The sequence below is a fragment of the Micromys minutus genome (genome assembly GCF_963924665.1).
Source record: "Micromys minutus genome assembly, chromosome: 6".
Classification (NCBI taxonomy): Eukaryota; Metazoa; Chordata; class Mammalia; order Rodentia; family Muridae; genus Micromys; species Micromys minutus.
Window position 1 is genome coordinate 19902365 of NC_137975.1, and position 17490 is coordinate 19919854.

The window sequence follows — 17490 nt, forward strand, 5'->3', positions numbered from 1 at the left end:
ATTGTGCCAATTATTATTAATGTATTAGTTCATGAGAATGCATGTAAAGTTTGAAGCTCTTACATACTATGTATTTGGTAGTGTAAAACTAATCACATGATCTTTGTTTATGTAAGCATTTTAAGTTGGAAAAATGGAATGAGTCGATTGAAGAATTATTGAATAACTTAGTCATATTTACTGACTATGTTTAGTAATTTAGGGCATAGGTTGTCAGGTGTTGATTTAAACAAATCTGGGTGATGTTTGTTATTCAACAATAGACTTTAAATTTAAGAATGTCTAGTGTAATATTAAGAATTAAATCCCTTCATGTATATAATTTCATAGAGAAACATCCTTTTAATGTCCTAGAAGTATTAGTTTCTCAAGAAGGATGGCACTAAGGGTTCAGTGACACTTCTGCTTTCCTCCCATGGACCATTCATATTGGAAAAGAGGCTCTTTCCTGAATTTCATTATTTCATCTACAGTCCACAGAGAACCTTACTAATAATGGCAAATCTGGTAATTTGTTAATCAGAAATTTTTGACAACAAAACTGATGAATGTAAGTTGGTGATTAAATTTCTTAGTACTTAAACAATCATTTCTTTTAGATTTTATTAATCAGGCTCTTAGAAAAAGGAGCAAAGTACAGGACTATTACTCTCTTGAGTAGTAGTTGAGAAATATTTCACAGGAGTAAAATTTAGAATGGACGACTGAACGTGAAACAGTGGATAATCAGAACTGTGGCTCTGTACTTCAGTGTCTCATTCTCAGAAGGCTTGCCTTGCTGCATGCACTAGCTCGTGCGTAACTTCCTGTTTGCACTGTCACACGCACCTCAAGGCTCTCACCTTCTGAAAGGTTTGACTGAAGTAGGCAAGATCTCACTCACAGTTCTAGCTAGCTTGGAATTCCCTGTGTAGTGCTCATTTCTCCTGTTTGCCCAATAAAGGAGTACATTTTCCCTTATTTAGATATAGATGCCCTTGTGGGAGGAGAAGTTGGAGGCCTGGAGTTCGGCAAGTTGCCGTTTGGTGCTTGTGAAGATCCTATCAGGTGAGAATTTCAGCCTGTCACTTAAATTACTGGATTATTTTGCTTTTAAATTTATATTGAAGTTTGCTTTATGGCACTGTAGGTTGTTGGAGTAATATTGGAAATAACTATACTTGTTCTCTTTAGTTTATAACAACACATGAGAACTTTCCAAATTAACACCCTTCTTAAGGTTTGGCAGGCTGTGGGGCTGGGGTGTAGCTTAGTGGTGGAGAGGCTGCATAGCATGCCTAGCCCTGGGTTCAGTCCCAGCACAGGGAGTCTGTGGCTTGTGGGCCAGATCTGGCCAGTGTCTGTTTCCAAGTGATTCATCATAGTTTATATATTTTTAAAAGTATGTATAAAAACACACAGAGAAGGTAACAGATTGTACATGGCTCACAAAGCCAAAATATTTGCTCTTTGGCTTTTGTTTGACAAGTTTTCCAGCTCATTGCTATTATAGGATATTGTTTCAAGGTTGAGAAAATTCATTACTATGAAGTTCAGCATTTCAAAGTGAATAGTTTGGTGGTTTTTATTATAGGTTTATGCAGACATTATCACTGTATAAATCTAAAACATCATAAAAACCTTGGAGAGAAGCTGTTCCTTTAAAATTTCTATTATTTGAGTGTGATTGTTCATGTCTTTTAAACTCCTCAAACTCTGTGATGAAGTTCATGATCGTTCTTTTAAGTCATGTTCTGGGGTTTATCTAGGTAATTCTCATTAAGAAACATTGCTGTTCGACTAGAGTCATGGGCAATATTGTTGTCTTGGTCACTCATTTGTTTTTATTTTTGTGATGTTACCTGTACATGCATTTGGTTGTGTATCTGGTATGAGGATCTGGCCTGCTTTAGACTGGGCCAGTGCCTGAACTTTGTGATTGTAGCTAGGTGGGTAGAGGTGGTGCATATGCTATTCAATTGGCCAAGGCAAAGATGGCCCCCGAACTACAATTCTGGGGCTAGGCCTATGCATATGAAGGGAAGGATGAGATGGGAGAGTGAAGGAACAATCCACCAAGCCAGAGTGGCTCACACACAAAGCAGGTTCTAAGGCCTCGGGTTTGTAGCTTGATCTGTGGGTGTTGAGGTGGCAGCAGGTGGAGGGACTAGTAGGAAAGGAAAAAAAGCTGCTTAGCCTGCCAGGTGGTTTGGCGCCAGGTGATGGAGGTAGGCCGAGTGTGGAGTTGGGGGAGGGGTAATTGAAACACATCTGTTACAGCATAAGCAGTTGTTTTAAAAAGAAATCTTCCTAATATGCCTTTGTGTGGATATACTTTATGCTTACTTTACTTATATTTTTTGTTATTTTACTTATATTTATATTATATAAGGTAACATTTTATAGCTACAAGACAATTTCATATAGCTACACTTTTGTAAATAGTTGCTTTTAGTTTATTATACATAGCACTACTTTTGAAATGTTTTTAAAGTTTTTATTAGCATATATTAATTCTACATAGTGGGTTTTAAAGATTTATATATGATGATATTCTCTTTTTTCCTAGTTAGTACCTCAGTTAGGGTTTTATTGCTGTGAAGGGACACCATGACCATGGCAACTCTTATAAAGGAAAACATTTGGTTGAAGCTGGTTTACAGTTTATAGAGGTTTAGCTATTATAGTCAGGGTGGGAAACATGGCGGCATGCAGGCAGACATGATGCTGGAGCGGTAGCTGAGAGTTCTACATCTAGATCAGCAGGCAGCAAGAAGAGAGGGTGACACTGAGCCTGACTTGAGCATCTGAATCCTCAAAGCCCACCAAGTACTTCTTCCAACAAGGCCACTGTAGTGTCACTCCCTAGGAGCCAGTGGGGGCCATTTTTATTCAAATGGCCATGGTACCCCGTCCATTACTTTTTTCTTGTCTTTTGGTGACTCTAGGTTGCTTATAAGAACATAGGTGTGGGTATTGGTGAAGGATTATTTACAAGCGTATGAGCAACTCACCAGGGGCTATACCAGTGAGGAAAGTGTACCTCAGCAACCATTACACACCACTTTACATATAGTGCTTTCTCAGGATACATTTCTAGAGATAGAAGTACTGGGTCAGAGGACATATGTACAGAACTAAACTTTTTGAGCTTATTTTAAAGCTTTAATTTTCTGTTTTTTTTAATTTTAGTGAACTTCATTTAGCAACAACGTGGCCTCATTTGACAGAAGGGATCATTGTAGATAATGATGTTTACTCGTAAGTATGTTAAGAACCTCATTCCAGTAAATTAACCAAGTGCTCAGTACAGTTTTATATTAAAAATTTTTTTAGACTTGTTTATGTGTATTTGTGATGAGTTTTTAAGATGCCACTTTGGGAAGATGATCCTTAATTCAGGAAGTAAACTATTTAAATCTTAGGATTGCAACATAGTGGTCTTTCTACCATTTAGTGTGTAATTCTCTTGAACTCTTCTTAGCTTCTAAGAATCATTGTAGGGCTGGGAGTATAGCTCCTTGGTAGAGTACTTGCCCAGTGTGTGAATATCCCTCGCTTCTCCCCACAAACCTGTTTCATAAAATGCTTTTAAGAAGTAGTGAGGGGGCTGGAGAGATGGCTCAGTGGTTAAGAGCACTAGCTGCTCTTCCAGAGTTCCTGAGTTCAAATCCCAGCACCTAAATGGAAGCTCACAACTGTCTGTAAGTATAGTGAAAGAAAAAAGCATTCATTCTTCTTATTCTGGGTGAGGAACAGTGAGAAACAGACAATGTCTCTTCACAGTTAAAGGAAATTAACTTTATTTTTGGTAAAAGTAACAACATGCAGGACTTTATTTAGGGTATTTAGATCCAAAGAAGGAAATAAAGACACAGTTTTTAAAAGCCTGTTAAACCTTAGTTAGAAAAAGTTTACATTTATGTATCAACTTGCTTTATTCTTTTAGTATCTAATGTCTTTTGTGGTGTTCGCGTGTCATGGTACAAGTGTGGAAATCAGAATATCTGGGCTCTCACCTACTGTATGGGTCCTTCCTGGACATCAGGGACCAGGCTTGGTGACAAGTACCTTAAAGTGCCATCTTGCTGGTCATGAATTAGAAAAAAAAAGGTTATGCATAATGCCTCACTGAATAGATCTTCCATAGTATTCTTTAGGAAGGAGAATGCTTTTGGTTCTGTCCAAGGTTTGTAGTCCCTGTTTTCATTAATAGTGATAATAAATTAAAAACAGGTTGTTTAAGGTGATTATATAGGGGATGGAAAAAACTACGTAAAACAAGCATACTTGTTTTTTATTTTTTTATTGTATTCTTTACAAATATATCTGTCTCATTTGGTTTTTAGTACACGTCTCAGGATTTTTATATTTTTAGGTTTTGTTTTGATCTTGGTAGTCCATTGATTACAGATGTGTGCTGCTCTACCTAGCTTACATTTCATTGCATTGTTCACATGTTTATTAGTCATAATTACTGTCTTACTCTATTTTAGTGATCTGGATCCTGTTCAAGCTCCCCATTGGTCTGTTAGAGTTCGAAAAGCTGATAATCCCCAGTGTTTATTAGGTAAGGTACATTCTACTCCTCTTCTGAAAATTTCCAAATTGGAATGCTGAATACATTCTTTATACTTAATTTCTCCCATTCAAAATACTGCTTTACATTTTTATGACCTCCTCAGTTAGTGAGTTATAGAAAAAGTACTTACCAGATATAGTTAATCTTTTATTAATAGCAGTAGCAGGATTTCTTCCCTTTAATACATCTGTATATCACATTCTTTGCAATAGACTCACATCTCGTTTTACTTTTCTCATGTTACTATGTCACTTTTTCCACACTGTCTGCATCTTCAACCGAGCCCTTTGTCTTAGTCAGTGTTTCTATTGCTGCAACAAAACATCATGACCAAAAAGCAAGTTAAGGAGGAAAGGGTTTATTCAGCTTACACTTCCACATTGCTGTTTATTACCAAAGGAAGTTGGGACAGAAACTCACACAGGGAAGGATCCTGGAGGCCATGGAGGGGCACTGCTTACTGGCTTGCTTCCCATGGCTTGCTCATGCTTCCTTATAGAACCCTGGAGCACCAGCCTGGGGATGGCACCATCCACCCACCGTGGGCTGGGCCCTCCGCTACTGACCACTAGTGGAAATGCAGGCATTTTCTCAACTGAGGCTCCTTCCTGTGTGGTAACTCTAGCTTGTGTTAACACAAGACCAGCCAGTACAGCTTCCTTGTCTTTTCATAGCCCTCTTGGCCTGTGATGTGATGGTACAAGGGCATTGACTTAAACTGTTTCCGAGAAATCTTTACATGACATGAAGTATAAAAAATAGGTATGCAGATCAAACATGTACTGAGAAATTTATTCTAGGATGATTCTTTGATGTGTGTATATGCATGCTTTTATTTATTATAGGTGAAACAAATTTGTATACTGAGGTGAATATGCTTGTTTAATTTCACAAAAAATTAAATTTTAGCATTTAAAAAATTTTTCAGAGTTGATATCTTAGTTCTGTAATTGTCATTCTGAAAATGCTGTTTTGCATAAATATGCAATATAAAATGTCAGGATATATGTAGGGTCATCTCAGAAGTTGTTGGAAGTTCAATTCTAATAGGATACTCGGGTTACCAACTCAGCAGTTTTTAAAAGTAAGCATTCTAAGGATACACTTACTTTATCCTTACATGCTAAGGAAAGAAATACAAGATAAGAAAATGTCTCTTTTTTTGTAATTATATCATTCTGTTTATACAAAGGCAGACAGCTTTATAAAAACGCTGTAATGTGTGTCATGTGTCATGGAGTAGTCTGAACTGATTGTGTTGGAGGCAGCATGAGTTGGTGCTTTGCGGAGTCACAGCATCTGCAGTGCAAAGTGCATCCTGGGAGTTCAGAAGCAGGGCTGTAGTGGAGCGTCCATGTAGCATATGTCCGCACTATCAGAAATGTCTTGGAGTTTTACATGTTTAATTTTGAGTTAATTTTTGATCGTCCACATTTAGAAGCTCTTTACTATTTGCCTATTTTTATGTGTAGAAACCATTCTTAACCCCAGTTTAAGAAGCTGGACATTACACCTTTTCTGCTAAGTTGTATCACATCTGCAAATCTATTTTATGGCGAAAGGGGTATGTAAATATACTTTTGTTTATCTAGCCGGTTATTTGAAGATTAAGTGAAATACAACAGAAATTTAAAAGTACCTTGAAAAGTAGTAATTGCCTTTAAGAATCTATATCTGGAATTGTTACTTTTAAAAATCTTTTTCTTTATCCCCCAACCCCCATCCCCACTTTATGTTAGGATCTCCCTGTGTAGCCCTGGCTAGCCTGGAATTCATTTGGTAGACCAGGTTTGTTCTGGTCTTGAATTCACAGAGATCTACCTGCCTCTGCCTTTTGGTTGCTGAGATTAAAGACATGTGCTTCTTTTTCCGTTTTTAGTCTTACCAATCCAGGTGTTCTGCAACCCATAGCTTTTCCTTATTTCCCTTCTTATTATTTCATATGAAGATGTTTTCTCCACTTCTATTCAGTCATGTCTACCCTTACTCTGTGTCACCTGACATTACATTTAACAGATGGTTATCACAGTAGAACTTACTAATGAAAGTGATGTTTCGTTAAAGTATTTTTAGTTCTGTTTTTCAAAGATTTATTTATTTATTTTATTTCTATAAGTACACGGTAGCTGTCTTCAGACACACCAGAAGAGGGCATCAGATCTCATTACAGATGGTTGTGAGCCACCATGTGGTTGCTGGGATTTGAACTTAGAACCTCTGGAAGAGCAGTCAGTGCTCTTAACCACTGAGCCATCTCTCCAGCCCTAGTTCTGTTTTTAAAAGTAATATTTTTTAATTCTTTTAGAGTTTCATACTTCATTGGTGCAAACATATCCCCGCCCCCTTTGGAGTCACTATTTTATGTAATACAGGCTGGTCTTCAACTTACTGTTTAAGTTAAGGATGACCTTGAATGCCCCATCTTTCCTCCTCTAGTTCTCAAGTGCTGATATTACAGGAGTGCACTGCCATCCATGATTATAGTTGAAAGAAGTTGACCGAGGAAAGATGACAATCTTCTCCCAACCTCCCAATGAAAAGCCTTGTGGAAGACACAGTCACGGTTCCATGTATATCTTCCTAGAACCTCAGTACTTGGGAGGCTATGGCAGGGAGATAGCAAGGCCATGGCCAGTCTGCTATATATAATATTTTATTAAAAATCTTTTTTATTGGTGGCTGGAGAGATGGCTTAGCAGTTAAGAGCACTAACTTGTTCTTCCAGAGGTCCTGAGTTCAATTCCCAGCAACCACATGGTGGCTCACAACCATCTGTAATGAGATCTGATGCCCTCTTCTGGTGTGTCTGAAGACAGCTACAGCGTACTCATATACATAAAATAAATAAATAGATTTTAAAAATGTTTTATATTATACTTACTTATTTGGAGAGATATAGCATTCATGTACCACAGCTTGTGTGGGATAGACGACAACTTGAGGGAATTGGTTCCTTTCACCATGTGGGGCTGAGAGATTGACCCCATGAGCCATCCTGTTAACACCAAGCATAACTCTGCAGCTCTTGAAAACATAGAAAATAATTTTCCTTTTTATATCACTAATAGGCAACCAAAGATATTATAACTTCACATTACATGATTTCTTTATCCTCTAGAAACCTCTTTGTAGCTTATTTTTAATGTGTTTTAATTGCTTCAGAATTATTGTAGGATAACAGGAAAAAAAAGATGTATATTGTTGCTTTTATGATTTAATGGTTATGGATATTGGTAACAGTGAAGCCTGCAAAAAGCTTAATATTATGAAGTGTATCTTGTTTTCATACATTCTAGAAGGATTTTTTTTTTTTGTTTTAGAAATAGGAATAGAAGCATCTTATTGAGAGAGAAAGCATTCTTGAGACTGGGATAGGCTACTGAGCTCAGGGGAAAGCATGTATCCCCAACAGGAGGAATACAGAGGAGAGACTCTCCTCTGTCCGTAGATGGAAAAAAGGAACAAGATTACTTCTGAAATAGGTCAGTTTTTATCTTCCTCAGAGAAAAGTGAAGACAAGGTTTCTCTGTGTAACCTTGGCTGCCCTGTAGACCAGGCTGTCCTTAAACTCAAGAGAGATCTGCCTGCCTCTGCCTCGATTAGAAAAGCCACTGCCTGGCTTACCAACTGTATCTTTTAGGTTTGTTTTTTGGTTTTTTTTTTTTTGAGACAATTTCTCTGTGTAGCTCTGGCCATCCTGAAACTGACTTGGTAGATCAGGCTGGCCTCAAACTTCCAAGTGCTGGGATTAAAGGTGTGTGCCACCACTGTCGGGCTTCTTAACTATATCCTATCTTATAGTTTTTTTCAATAGGTATGTACCTTTGTTGGACTGATTTCTTAGACTTAAATGTCAAAAATTAATAACTCTTTTCCTTTGTAGGTGATTTTGTTACTGAATTTTTAAAAATTTGCCGTCGAAAGGAATCAACTGATGAAATTCTTGGACGATCTACGTTTGAGGAAGAAGGAAGAGGTAACCCACTTTTCCCTTTTTACATTTTCCCAGAGCCTTGTCTTTGCATATATTCTGGCAACGTTTTGATCACTTTGAACTGAGTTGGAGAAGCAAGTGTAGATGGCACTTGCGGGCACATGGCTGACCCAAAGTTAAAGCAGCAAATGCATTTATTCATTCCTTCCCAACAGCAGTAAAAAATAGTAAGAAGATAGTTTTAGAGATTCACATTTGAAGTCTCCAGAGGAAAAATAATTTGTGTGATCTTTGACATCTATGTTTTTGTAAAGCTGAACACGTGAGTCAGAACTTTATAATTTCATAGTCCTGAGAGCATTTAATATTTGTGTAAAGAAGAACCCGAACATGTAAATGTCATCAGCTTACTGTCCACTTTTCTTGCCACTTTTAGTGATATGATTTGCATTATTTCTACTTTATAGAAGTTGCTGATATAACTCATGCTTTGTCAAAGCTGACTGAACCAGCACCAGTTCCAATTCATAAATTATCAGTTTCAAATATGGTATACACTGCAAAGAAGAAAATACGGAAGCACAGAGGAGAAGAGTCACCCCTGAACAATGATGTCCTCAACGCCATTCTCTTGGTAAGTAGCTGCCTTACTTTTATGTGCATCTGCATATGCACATGCTAATTATATATTCCATTCCTTCCTTATGGCAAGTTCCAGATTCAGAGACTGGTTACTGGGAAGGAGAGGCATACTGTTACAGTCCTAGGTTGCAAGTTAGAAACAGGACAAGGGGGTAGGGAGAAGAGAGCAGAAAGTGTGTATGTGTGCGTGCGTGTCTCTGTGTGTGCTAACATGCACAGTGGAAGTCAGGATGCTTCCTAAAGAGGATGCTACATGCTGAGTAAGGTTTTTGCTATGCAGTGCTAGGGATCAAACCTAGGGTCTTCTCCATGCCTGAGTGCTGAACACTGAGTTGAACGGTGGTGTTTGTAGAGTGCTTCCCCGAGACTGATTAGGGTAAGGATGGGCGGGTGGCTGGAAACCTGCACTTTTGTCTGAACACTACTTGATACAGATCAGTATGTGACATGAACTGAACTTTTAAAATGTTCTTATGACAATAGTCTACAAAAATCTGACCAGTAAGGACGAGAGAGGACAAAGAAGAGGGTTAGGTAGGTCCCATATACCATTGGAATGGGTATAGCTTAGGAGCCACATGGCAGGGTGAATATTGACTTCCTGCAGGATGCTGAACAAGTCATTGCAGGTTTTTCAACTCACAAATGAAGCTGGTACTCTTGTGGTACATTCCTTTAATCCCAGCACTTGGAAGGCAGAGGCAGGCAGATCTCTGTGAGTTCTGGTCTACACAGAGAGTTCTAGGACAGCTAAAATTCGTAATAAAGAGCCCTTACCTCTAAAAGAACAGGAAAAAAATGAAGCTGATCACACTTGGTGAGCTTGTTGTAAAATTAAAGGGCCATATGTGGTATCACCTGACATGTAATAGGTCTTTGTGATTGTAATTGCAGTTATAATATAGTCTTCAGGGAACCCCTTCAAAAATAGTATAATAATGGAAGGGGATGCTGACCGGTGTCTTGCCATTTTTCTGATCAAGACTGTTAGATCTTTAGCTGGTACATTATAAGTGTGGGAAGATGAGAACTGGTTAGTGCTTGTAAATATGCACCTGCTACTGGTACTTAGTACTTATTTGTTACTTCAGTTTTAATAAGTCTGTTAAATATTAGTTACAAAACTAAAAATTCTGAACATGTTCTATACTGTAATATGTTCAAAAGAAGCTAGGGAGGTTGGTTAGCAACATCAGAAAAATGTATCCTAAGGACCTGGTGAGGTGGTGTAAGCCTAGCACTTGGAAAGCTAATATAGGAATATCATGAGTTTAAGTCTAGCCTGGGCTTTATAGTGAAACCTTATTCTCAGCAAAAGTAACCTTTAAAAAGTATTGAAAATGTAATTGTTCAGTCAGTCAGTTGTCTTCTGCACTGAACCCCATCCCATCTCTGTCAACAGTTGCAGTGCTGACTTAGAGGGTTTAAGCTCCTCATCTAGGGACTGTTTCCCACCATGCCTTTAGTATTTCATACATGGAAACCTGTGGATGATCTTATCACAGATTATTGGGAATACAGAGGTGATTTGACATTGTTTGTTATAGTTCTGACTCTACTTGAAGGGATTCACACTTTTTAAAATACGGGATTTACTAGCTAACATTTGATGAGTATTGAATCAGTGTCATGAAATTTTTCCTTCTGTGTTGTTTACTTCACAGAATCAAGTGGTTCACAGAAAGTGAAAAATTTCTGAATTGCTGAAAACATTTTCCTCTTTTTTTGACAATATAGAAGCAGCTGGACATTGCATTAAGAATATTCTCATAATTTTAACAGCCAATCCACTGGAAAGTCAGACAGTGTCTGCTATGGGCTATAAAAATCAACAGCGTAGTCAGATGTAGGAGCTTATATTCCTCACCCCACCTCAGCACCTGGGATGCGGAGCAGGTGCATCTCTGGGAGCCTGTCCCATTCTGGTCTACATACTGACTTCCAAGTTAGACAGAGCTTTACAGTGAGAACCGACTCTCACAAGAGAAAGGATGTTAAAGATCATCAAGGAAGGCAAGTATAACACGTGGTTATCTCTCCTCTAGTTCTTGTTCCCAGATGCTGCCTCTGAGAAGCCATTGGAAGGAACTACTTCAATAGACAATAGCAATCCTGCAGCAGAGGCTGGAGACTATGTAAGTTGGAGTTTAACATTAAAATATCGTAAATGCAGTTTATGTGTAGGGGTTTGCCGAATGCCTAGAGATAGATACCTAAGTTTCTCTTCATTTAAAAATCCACCTGGGAAAACTGAATGGCATTCACAGCCTGAGATGATGCCTGCTTAGAGCATTGCAGAGACAGCTGTCTTATACAGCAGGTACTTGTTGGGAAATAGAAACCAATAGCACAGTATCCTGTGCATAGCTAGCTGTTGGGCCTCTTATCTTAGAGTTATTGTTAAATCCTTAACTTTGTTTTGCAGCAGATTCCTGTGGGTTAATTTTGATGTAAGATTCTTCTTACATACTACTCTTTATGTATACAAATTTGATGTTAACAGGTTTTGCTTTTTCTTTTGTTAAATTTAGACTCTCTACAATCAGTTTAAGTCTGCGCCCTCAGACAGTTTAACGTACAAACTGGCCTTGTGTCTTTGTATGATCAACTTCTACCATGGAGGGCTGAAGGGAGTGGCACATCTCTGGCAAGAATTTGTTCTTGAAATGCGTTTCAGATGGGAAAACAACTTTTTGATTCCAGGGTAATAATTTTAATTTTCAGTTGTTTAGATGGGATTTTTTTTTTTAAATCACCAACTATCTGCTTTTAGGAATTCTTCGTAAGAAATACAGATGCAGCTTGACTCAGGTGTTCAGTGCAGTACATTTTTAATAGAAGAGTTCTGACAACCTAAATGTCCACAGAAGAGTGCTTAAATTGTGCTCCGTGCCTATAAAGTGTTCTTCTAGAGTCTTTAGTTTTGCCTGAGGTGGTACAGGGGCTTGAACCCAGGGCCTCATATATGCCAGGCAAGTGCTCTGCACTGAGCTACATCTGCATACCTCAATAGAAACTGCTTGTGTTGGGCATGGGGGCAAAGGCTTTATTCCATCACTCAGGAGGCAGAGGCGGAGGCAGGCAGATCTCCTGTGAATTCTAGCTCAGTGTGCTCTGCATAGCAAGTTTCAGGCCAGGTAGAACTACATGGTTAAGCCCTGCAAACAAAGAAGATTAAGTCATAGAAGCTGTTTCAGTCGTTAGTTATGGTAATGCATAACCAAATGCTTTCAGTTATGCTGATATGTAGGTGTAGAAAAGATTGAAGAGAAATATAGTCAAGTATTAATAGTTTTCCCAAGTATGAAAGTACATTTTTTTTGTTATTTTGTTTCTTCTTTGTATTTCTTAAATCATCTGTACATATACTTTATTATTTGAAGGAAAATACCTTTAAAGCACACTATAATTTCAGGTACTAAACATAATCTAGAATATTTTAAAAATTTATTTTAAGATTTATTTATTTTATATGAATATACTGTCACTATCTTCAGACATACCAGAAGGTTCCATTACAGGTGGTTGTAAGCTACCATGTGGTTCCTGGAAATTGAATTCAAGGCCTCTGGAAGTGGATCTCTTAACTACTGAGCCATCTCTCCAGCCCCAGTCTGAAATCTTTTTATATTGACATTTCACTGATTGAATAGACTCTTAACTGTGCATGAATACCAATACTGCTAGGCCAGTGCTGTCTACCCATGTTAAGGAGAGGATGCTCTGACTAGTTTAATGGACACTGACCTGAAAGTGTTTGGTGTAGGATGTTTGCCAGTCTCTGTTTATCTGGATTCTCTCTTGGCTGTTCCTGTTTTGCTCTGGAACTCATTGGCATGCAGAAGCACACTGACTGAAGGAATATAGTGATTTAGAACCGGAGGGAGTCCAGGGCCTCACTGGAGGTAGAGAGAGAAAGTGAAAGTAGAGAGAGAGAGACTTTGGTTTGTATAATGAAAATCCACCTATATACAGTCAGAAGGTGAATACACAGATGAGTTTAGTTTGTGTGATATGCACACAAGGACTGTACACTAGCTACTTCCTGTGGTGAGTTTAGACTCACAATTCTAACTAGCTTGGAAGCTGTTATGAGTTTGCCCTTATATTTCACATTTTTAAAAATATATTTGATGTTGATTTTGAGATAGGATAAAATAAAGTTGAACTTTTAATCATGTGTACCCTTCTGGAACCTGGGTTTCTTAAGTATGGAACTCTAGTTTTGGTTTCTTAACAATATAGTTAAAAAAAAATTGGCAATGTATAAGTAGACTTTCTGATGATTTTACTAAAACGGAGCTTTCTTTTTCTTATTTGCTAGATTAGCAAGTGGACCACCAGATCTAAGATGTTGTTTACTACATCAGAAACTACAGGTAACGATTTTCTATAGCGTATGCACACATACTTTTACATAATTTACACATATATGTATATATCTATATATGTGCAAAACTTGAACCTTACTTTCACACTTAAGTGTAGGAATGACTTATATAGGCTATTTTCCTTGTGCTGCTTATAGATTGCTTACAATCTCTGTAATTTGTCTTGAGAAAGAGTAGAAATGCTGAAGCAATTGGTACACATTGCTTTTCTCTAATTCAGCCATAAATGTTATTTGTTTTCTTCAGATGTTAAATTGTTGTATTGAGAGGAAGAAAGCGCGTGATGAAGGGAAGAAGACGAGCCCTTCAGATATAGGCCCGGACCTTCTCAGAGATACAGAGAAGGAAAAGGGAGAAGTAGGGAAGTCCTGGGATTCCTGGAGTGATAGCGAAGAAGAGTTTTTTGAATGCCTCAGTGATACTGAAGACCTTAAAAGGAATGGACAGGAGAGTGGTAAGAAGGGAGGTCCCAAGGAGACGGCAAACTTAAAGCCAGAGGGACGGCTGCACCAGCACGGGAAACTCACACTGTTACATAATGGAGAGCCTCTCTACATCCCGGTGACCCAGGTAGGTGCACCAAGACTTCAAACTCAGCTGCTGTTTGTTGTTGATCAGCTCCTTCCTAGTAGGAGATGGTTGCTTTTGGTAGGAGAGATTGTTTAAAGTCTTTGTGTAGGTTTGGAGCTTTCAGGTCTGCCAGCCTGAAATTGTTTGAAGCCTTAGTAGACAGTACTAACATTATATAAGCTGATTCATTCATTCATTCTATGCAATGTATTTTGATCATACTTAGCCTCACCTTCCCCCGTGACTTCACTTAGAGTCTGTACATCCCCTGTCTTCCCTAACTTTGTGTCCTCCTTTTTTAAAAATAGCCCATCAATGCCAATTTTTCCCCCATACACTCCTTGGTATGGGGCCCTCCCTTCCAGCATGGTTGGCCTACTAGGAGCAGAAAACTGAGTCTCTACTCATTGGAAGCCATTATCTGTCCATGGCTCCTTAGCCACACATCAGGGCTTATGAACCCCTTTCCATTCCATGTTGGAATGTTGTTGACTGGCTTGACTTTCTGCAGGCAGCTCCAGCTGCTGTGAATCTATGAGTGCAGTGCTGTGTCATTTCTACAAGCTGTGCTCCTCCTCCACAGTGGACCCTGAGCCTTGTGGAATTATTGGTTCTTAAACTGTATTTGCATAGGTATAAATGAAATGCTTGGAGTACTCCAGAATATAAAATGGAAGAAGAAAAGTAATCATCCTTCAGTTAGGGCTGCTTTTAATCTCTTCAAATATGTTTAAACACCATTTATACCATCAGGATAGCAACTCAGAGTCTAGGAAAGAACAGTTCAGTTTTGGTGGTTCGTTTTGCATACATGATGTGTGAATACTTATGTTAACAAAAAGCAGGCTACTGCTCATTGAGTCATCTTTTATCCTCAGAAGTAACTGTTATTAATAGTTTATTCTTTTACACTTATTCCTTTGCTTTTATGTGTGCATATTGATAGTATCATTTGGTTTTATTTCTGAATGTGCGCACTGATGTGCAGCTCGTTTATCCTGTCAACATGATCACCCCACGCCACTAAATGTACATCTGTCATTTGTAATTGCTGCATATTACTCTAACCTGCAGAAATTCTACAGCTTATTTAATTATTCCTGCCAATCAACATGTGTCATTTGCAAAGTTTGCTCTATATCCTGAGTCCCTGCTATCATTTACATAAGAAAAATTGCTCCACTGGGTAAGTGGATCAGTGTTATCAAGTTCCCTTAAACAGGTTGCACCTGTTTTACATTCTCACCAGTGGTGAATTAAAGTGTAAAGAATAGTAATTCTCACACTCCTTCTCCTTTCATAGGTATAGATGGAATGCTTAGTATGTGCTGACACACTATAGCCATGGTAGTTTAGCAACAAATTACAGTAAGGTTCTAGCACTGAAATTACTTACATTTTATGTTACCTTTTTTTGGGGGGAGTGTTGGGGATGGGCAAAGGGTTTATTCAGTTTACACTTCCACATTGCTGTTCATCACCAAAGGAAGTCAGGACTGGAACTCAAGCAGGTCAGGAAGCAGGAGCTGATGCAGAGGTCATAGAGTTGCTTACTGGCTTGCTCAGCTTGCTTTCTTATTTTTACTGGATATTCTCTGAATTTACATTTCAGGTGTTATCCGCTTTTTGCCAATTCCATTCCCCCTCTCCCTTCCATTGCCTCCATAAAGGTACTTCCTCTCCCAACCTCTGTCTCCCAGAGGAGACAGCGCCTTGGCATTCCCCCACACTGGGAAAACGAGCCTTCACTGGATCAAAGTCCTCTCCTCTTATTGATGCCAGACAATGATATCCTCTGCTGTGTGTCTACCTGGAGCCATGGGTCTCTCCATAAGAACTCATTGGGTGGTGTTTTAGTCCCTAGGAGCTGTGGTGGGTTTGGTTAGTTAATAATTTTGTTCTTCCCATGGGGTTTACAGACCCTTTCAGCTCCTTCAGTTCTTTCTGTAGCTCCTTCATATTCAGTCAACTGGTTAGCTGTAAGCATCCTTCTCTATCAGTATGGTTCTGGCAGAGCCTCTGAGGAGGCATCCTTATCAGATTCCTGCCAGTAAGCACTACTTGGCATCTGCAATAGTGCTTGGGTTTGGTGGCTGCATATGGGGTGGATCCCCAGGTGAGGCAGTCTTTGGATGATCTTTTCTTCAATCCCTACTTCTGTATTTGTCCCTGTATTTCCTCCTATGAGTGTTTTGTTCTTTCTTCTAAGAAGGACTGAGGCATCCACCTTCTGGCCTTCTTTCTCTTTGAGCTTCATAAGTTCTGTGAATAGTTTCTTGGTTATTCTGAGCTTTTGGGGCTAGTATCCACTTAGCAGTGAGTACATACCATGAGTGTTCTTTTGTGACTTGGTTACCTCACTCAGGATGATAGCTTTAAGTTCCATCCATTTGCCTAGAAATTTCATGAAATTGTTGTTTTTAATAGCTGAGTAGTACTCCATTGTGTAAATGTACCACAATTTCTGTGTATCCATTCCTCTGTTGAAGGACATCTGGGTTCTTTCCAGCTTCTGGCTATTATAAATAAGGCTGCTATGAACATGGTGGAACATGTGTCCATGCTAGATGTTGGAGCTTCTTTTGGGTATATGCCCAGGAGTGGTATAGCTGGGTTCTCAGGTAGTAAGTACTATTTGCGATTTTCTGAGGAAGCGCCAGACTGATTTCCAGAGTGATTGTACCAGTTTACAACCTCACCAGCAGTGGAGGAGTGTTCCTCTTTCTCCACATCCTCGCCAGCATCTGCTGTCACCTGAGTTTTTGATCTTAGCCATTCTGACTGGTATGAGGTGGAATCTCAGGGTTGTTTTGATTTGCATTTCCCTGATGACTAAGGATATTGAACATTTCTTTAGGTGTTTCTCAGCCATTTGATATTCCTCAGTTGAGAATTTTTTATTTAGCTCTGTACCCTATTTTGTAATAGGATTATTTGATTCTCTAGAGTCTTAACTTCTCGAGCTCTTTGTATATATTGGATACTAGCCCTTTATCAGATGTAAGATTGATAAAGATCCTTTCCCAATTTGTTGGTTGCCATTTTGTCCTCTTGACAGTGTCCTTTGCCTTACAAAAACTTTGCAATTTCATGAGGTCCCATTTGTCGATTCTTGATCTTAGAGCATAAGCCATTGGTGTTCTGTTCAGGAAAATTTACCCTGTGCCTATGAGTTCTAAGCTCTTCCCCACTTTCTGTTCTATTAGATTCAGTGTTCCTGGTATTATGTAAAGATCTTTGATCCACTTGAACTTGATCTTTGTACAAGGTGATAAAAAGGATCAATTTGCATTCTTCTGCATGCTGACTGCCAGTTGAGCCAGCACCATTTGTCGAAGATGCTGTCCTTTTTCTATTGAAAGTTTTTAGCTCCTTTGTCAAAGATCAAGTGA

At 38.8% G+C, this 17490-nt stretch overlaps 1 protein-coding gene across 2 annotated transcripts in view; it reads left to right on the plus strand.

Annotated features, from left to right (window-relative positions):
* RAB3GAP1 (RAB3 GTPase activating protein catalytic subunit 1) overlaps positions 1–17490 on the plus strand; it is a 61670-nt gene that overhangs the window by 28963 nt on the left and 15217 nt on the right. For both annotated transcript variants that reach the window (XR_013975056.1, XM_080918034.1), the window contains exons 9-17: positions 966–1047; positions 3172–3240; positions 4476–4549; positions 8445–8537; positions 8963–9129; positions 11183–11272; positions 11669–11841; positions 13462–13516; positions 13775–14098. Coding sequence is in view for 1 of the 2 variants with exons in the window: in XM_080918034.1 (XP_080774160.1) it covers positions 966–1047; positions 3172–3240; positions 4476–4549; positions 8445–8537; positions 8963–9129; positions 11183–11272; positions 11669–11841; positions 13462–13516; positions 13775–14098 (1127 nt within the window). In the remaining variant the exon portion in view is untranslated. The remainder of the gene's footprint in view (positions 1–965; positions 1048–3171; positions 3241–4475; positions 4550–8444; positions 8538–8962; positions 9130–11182; positions 11273–11668; positions 11842–13461; positions 13517–13774; positions 14099–17490) is intronic.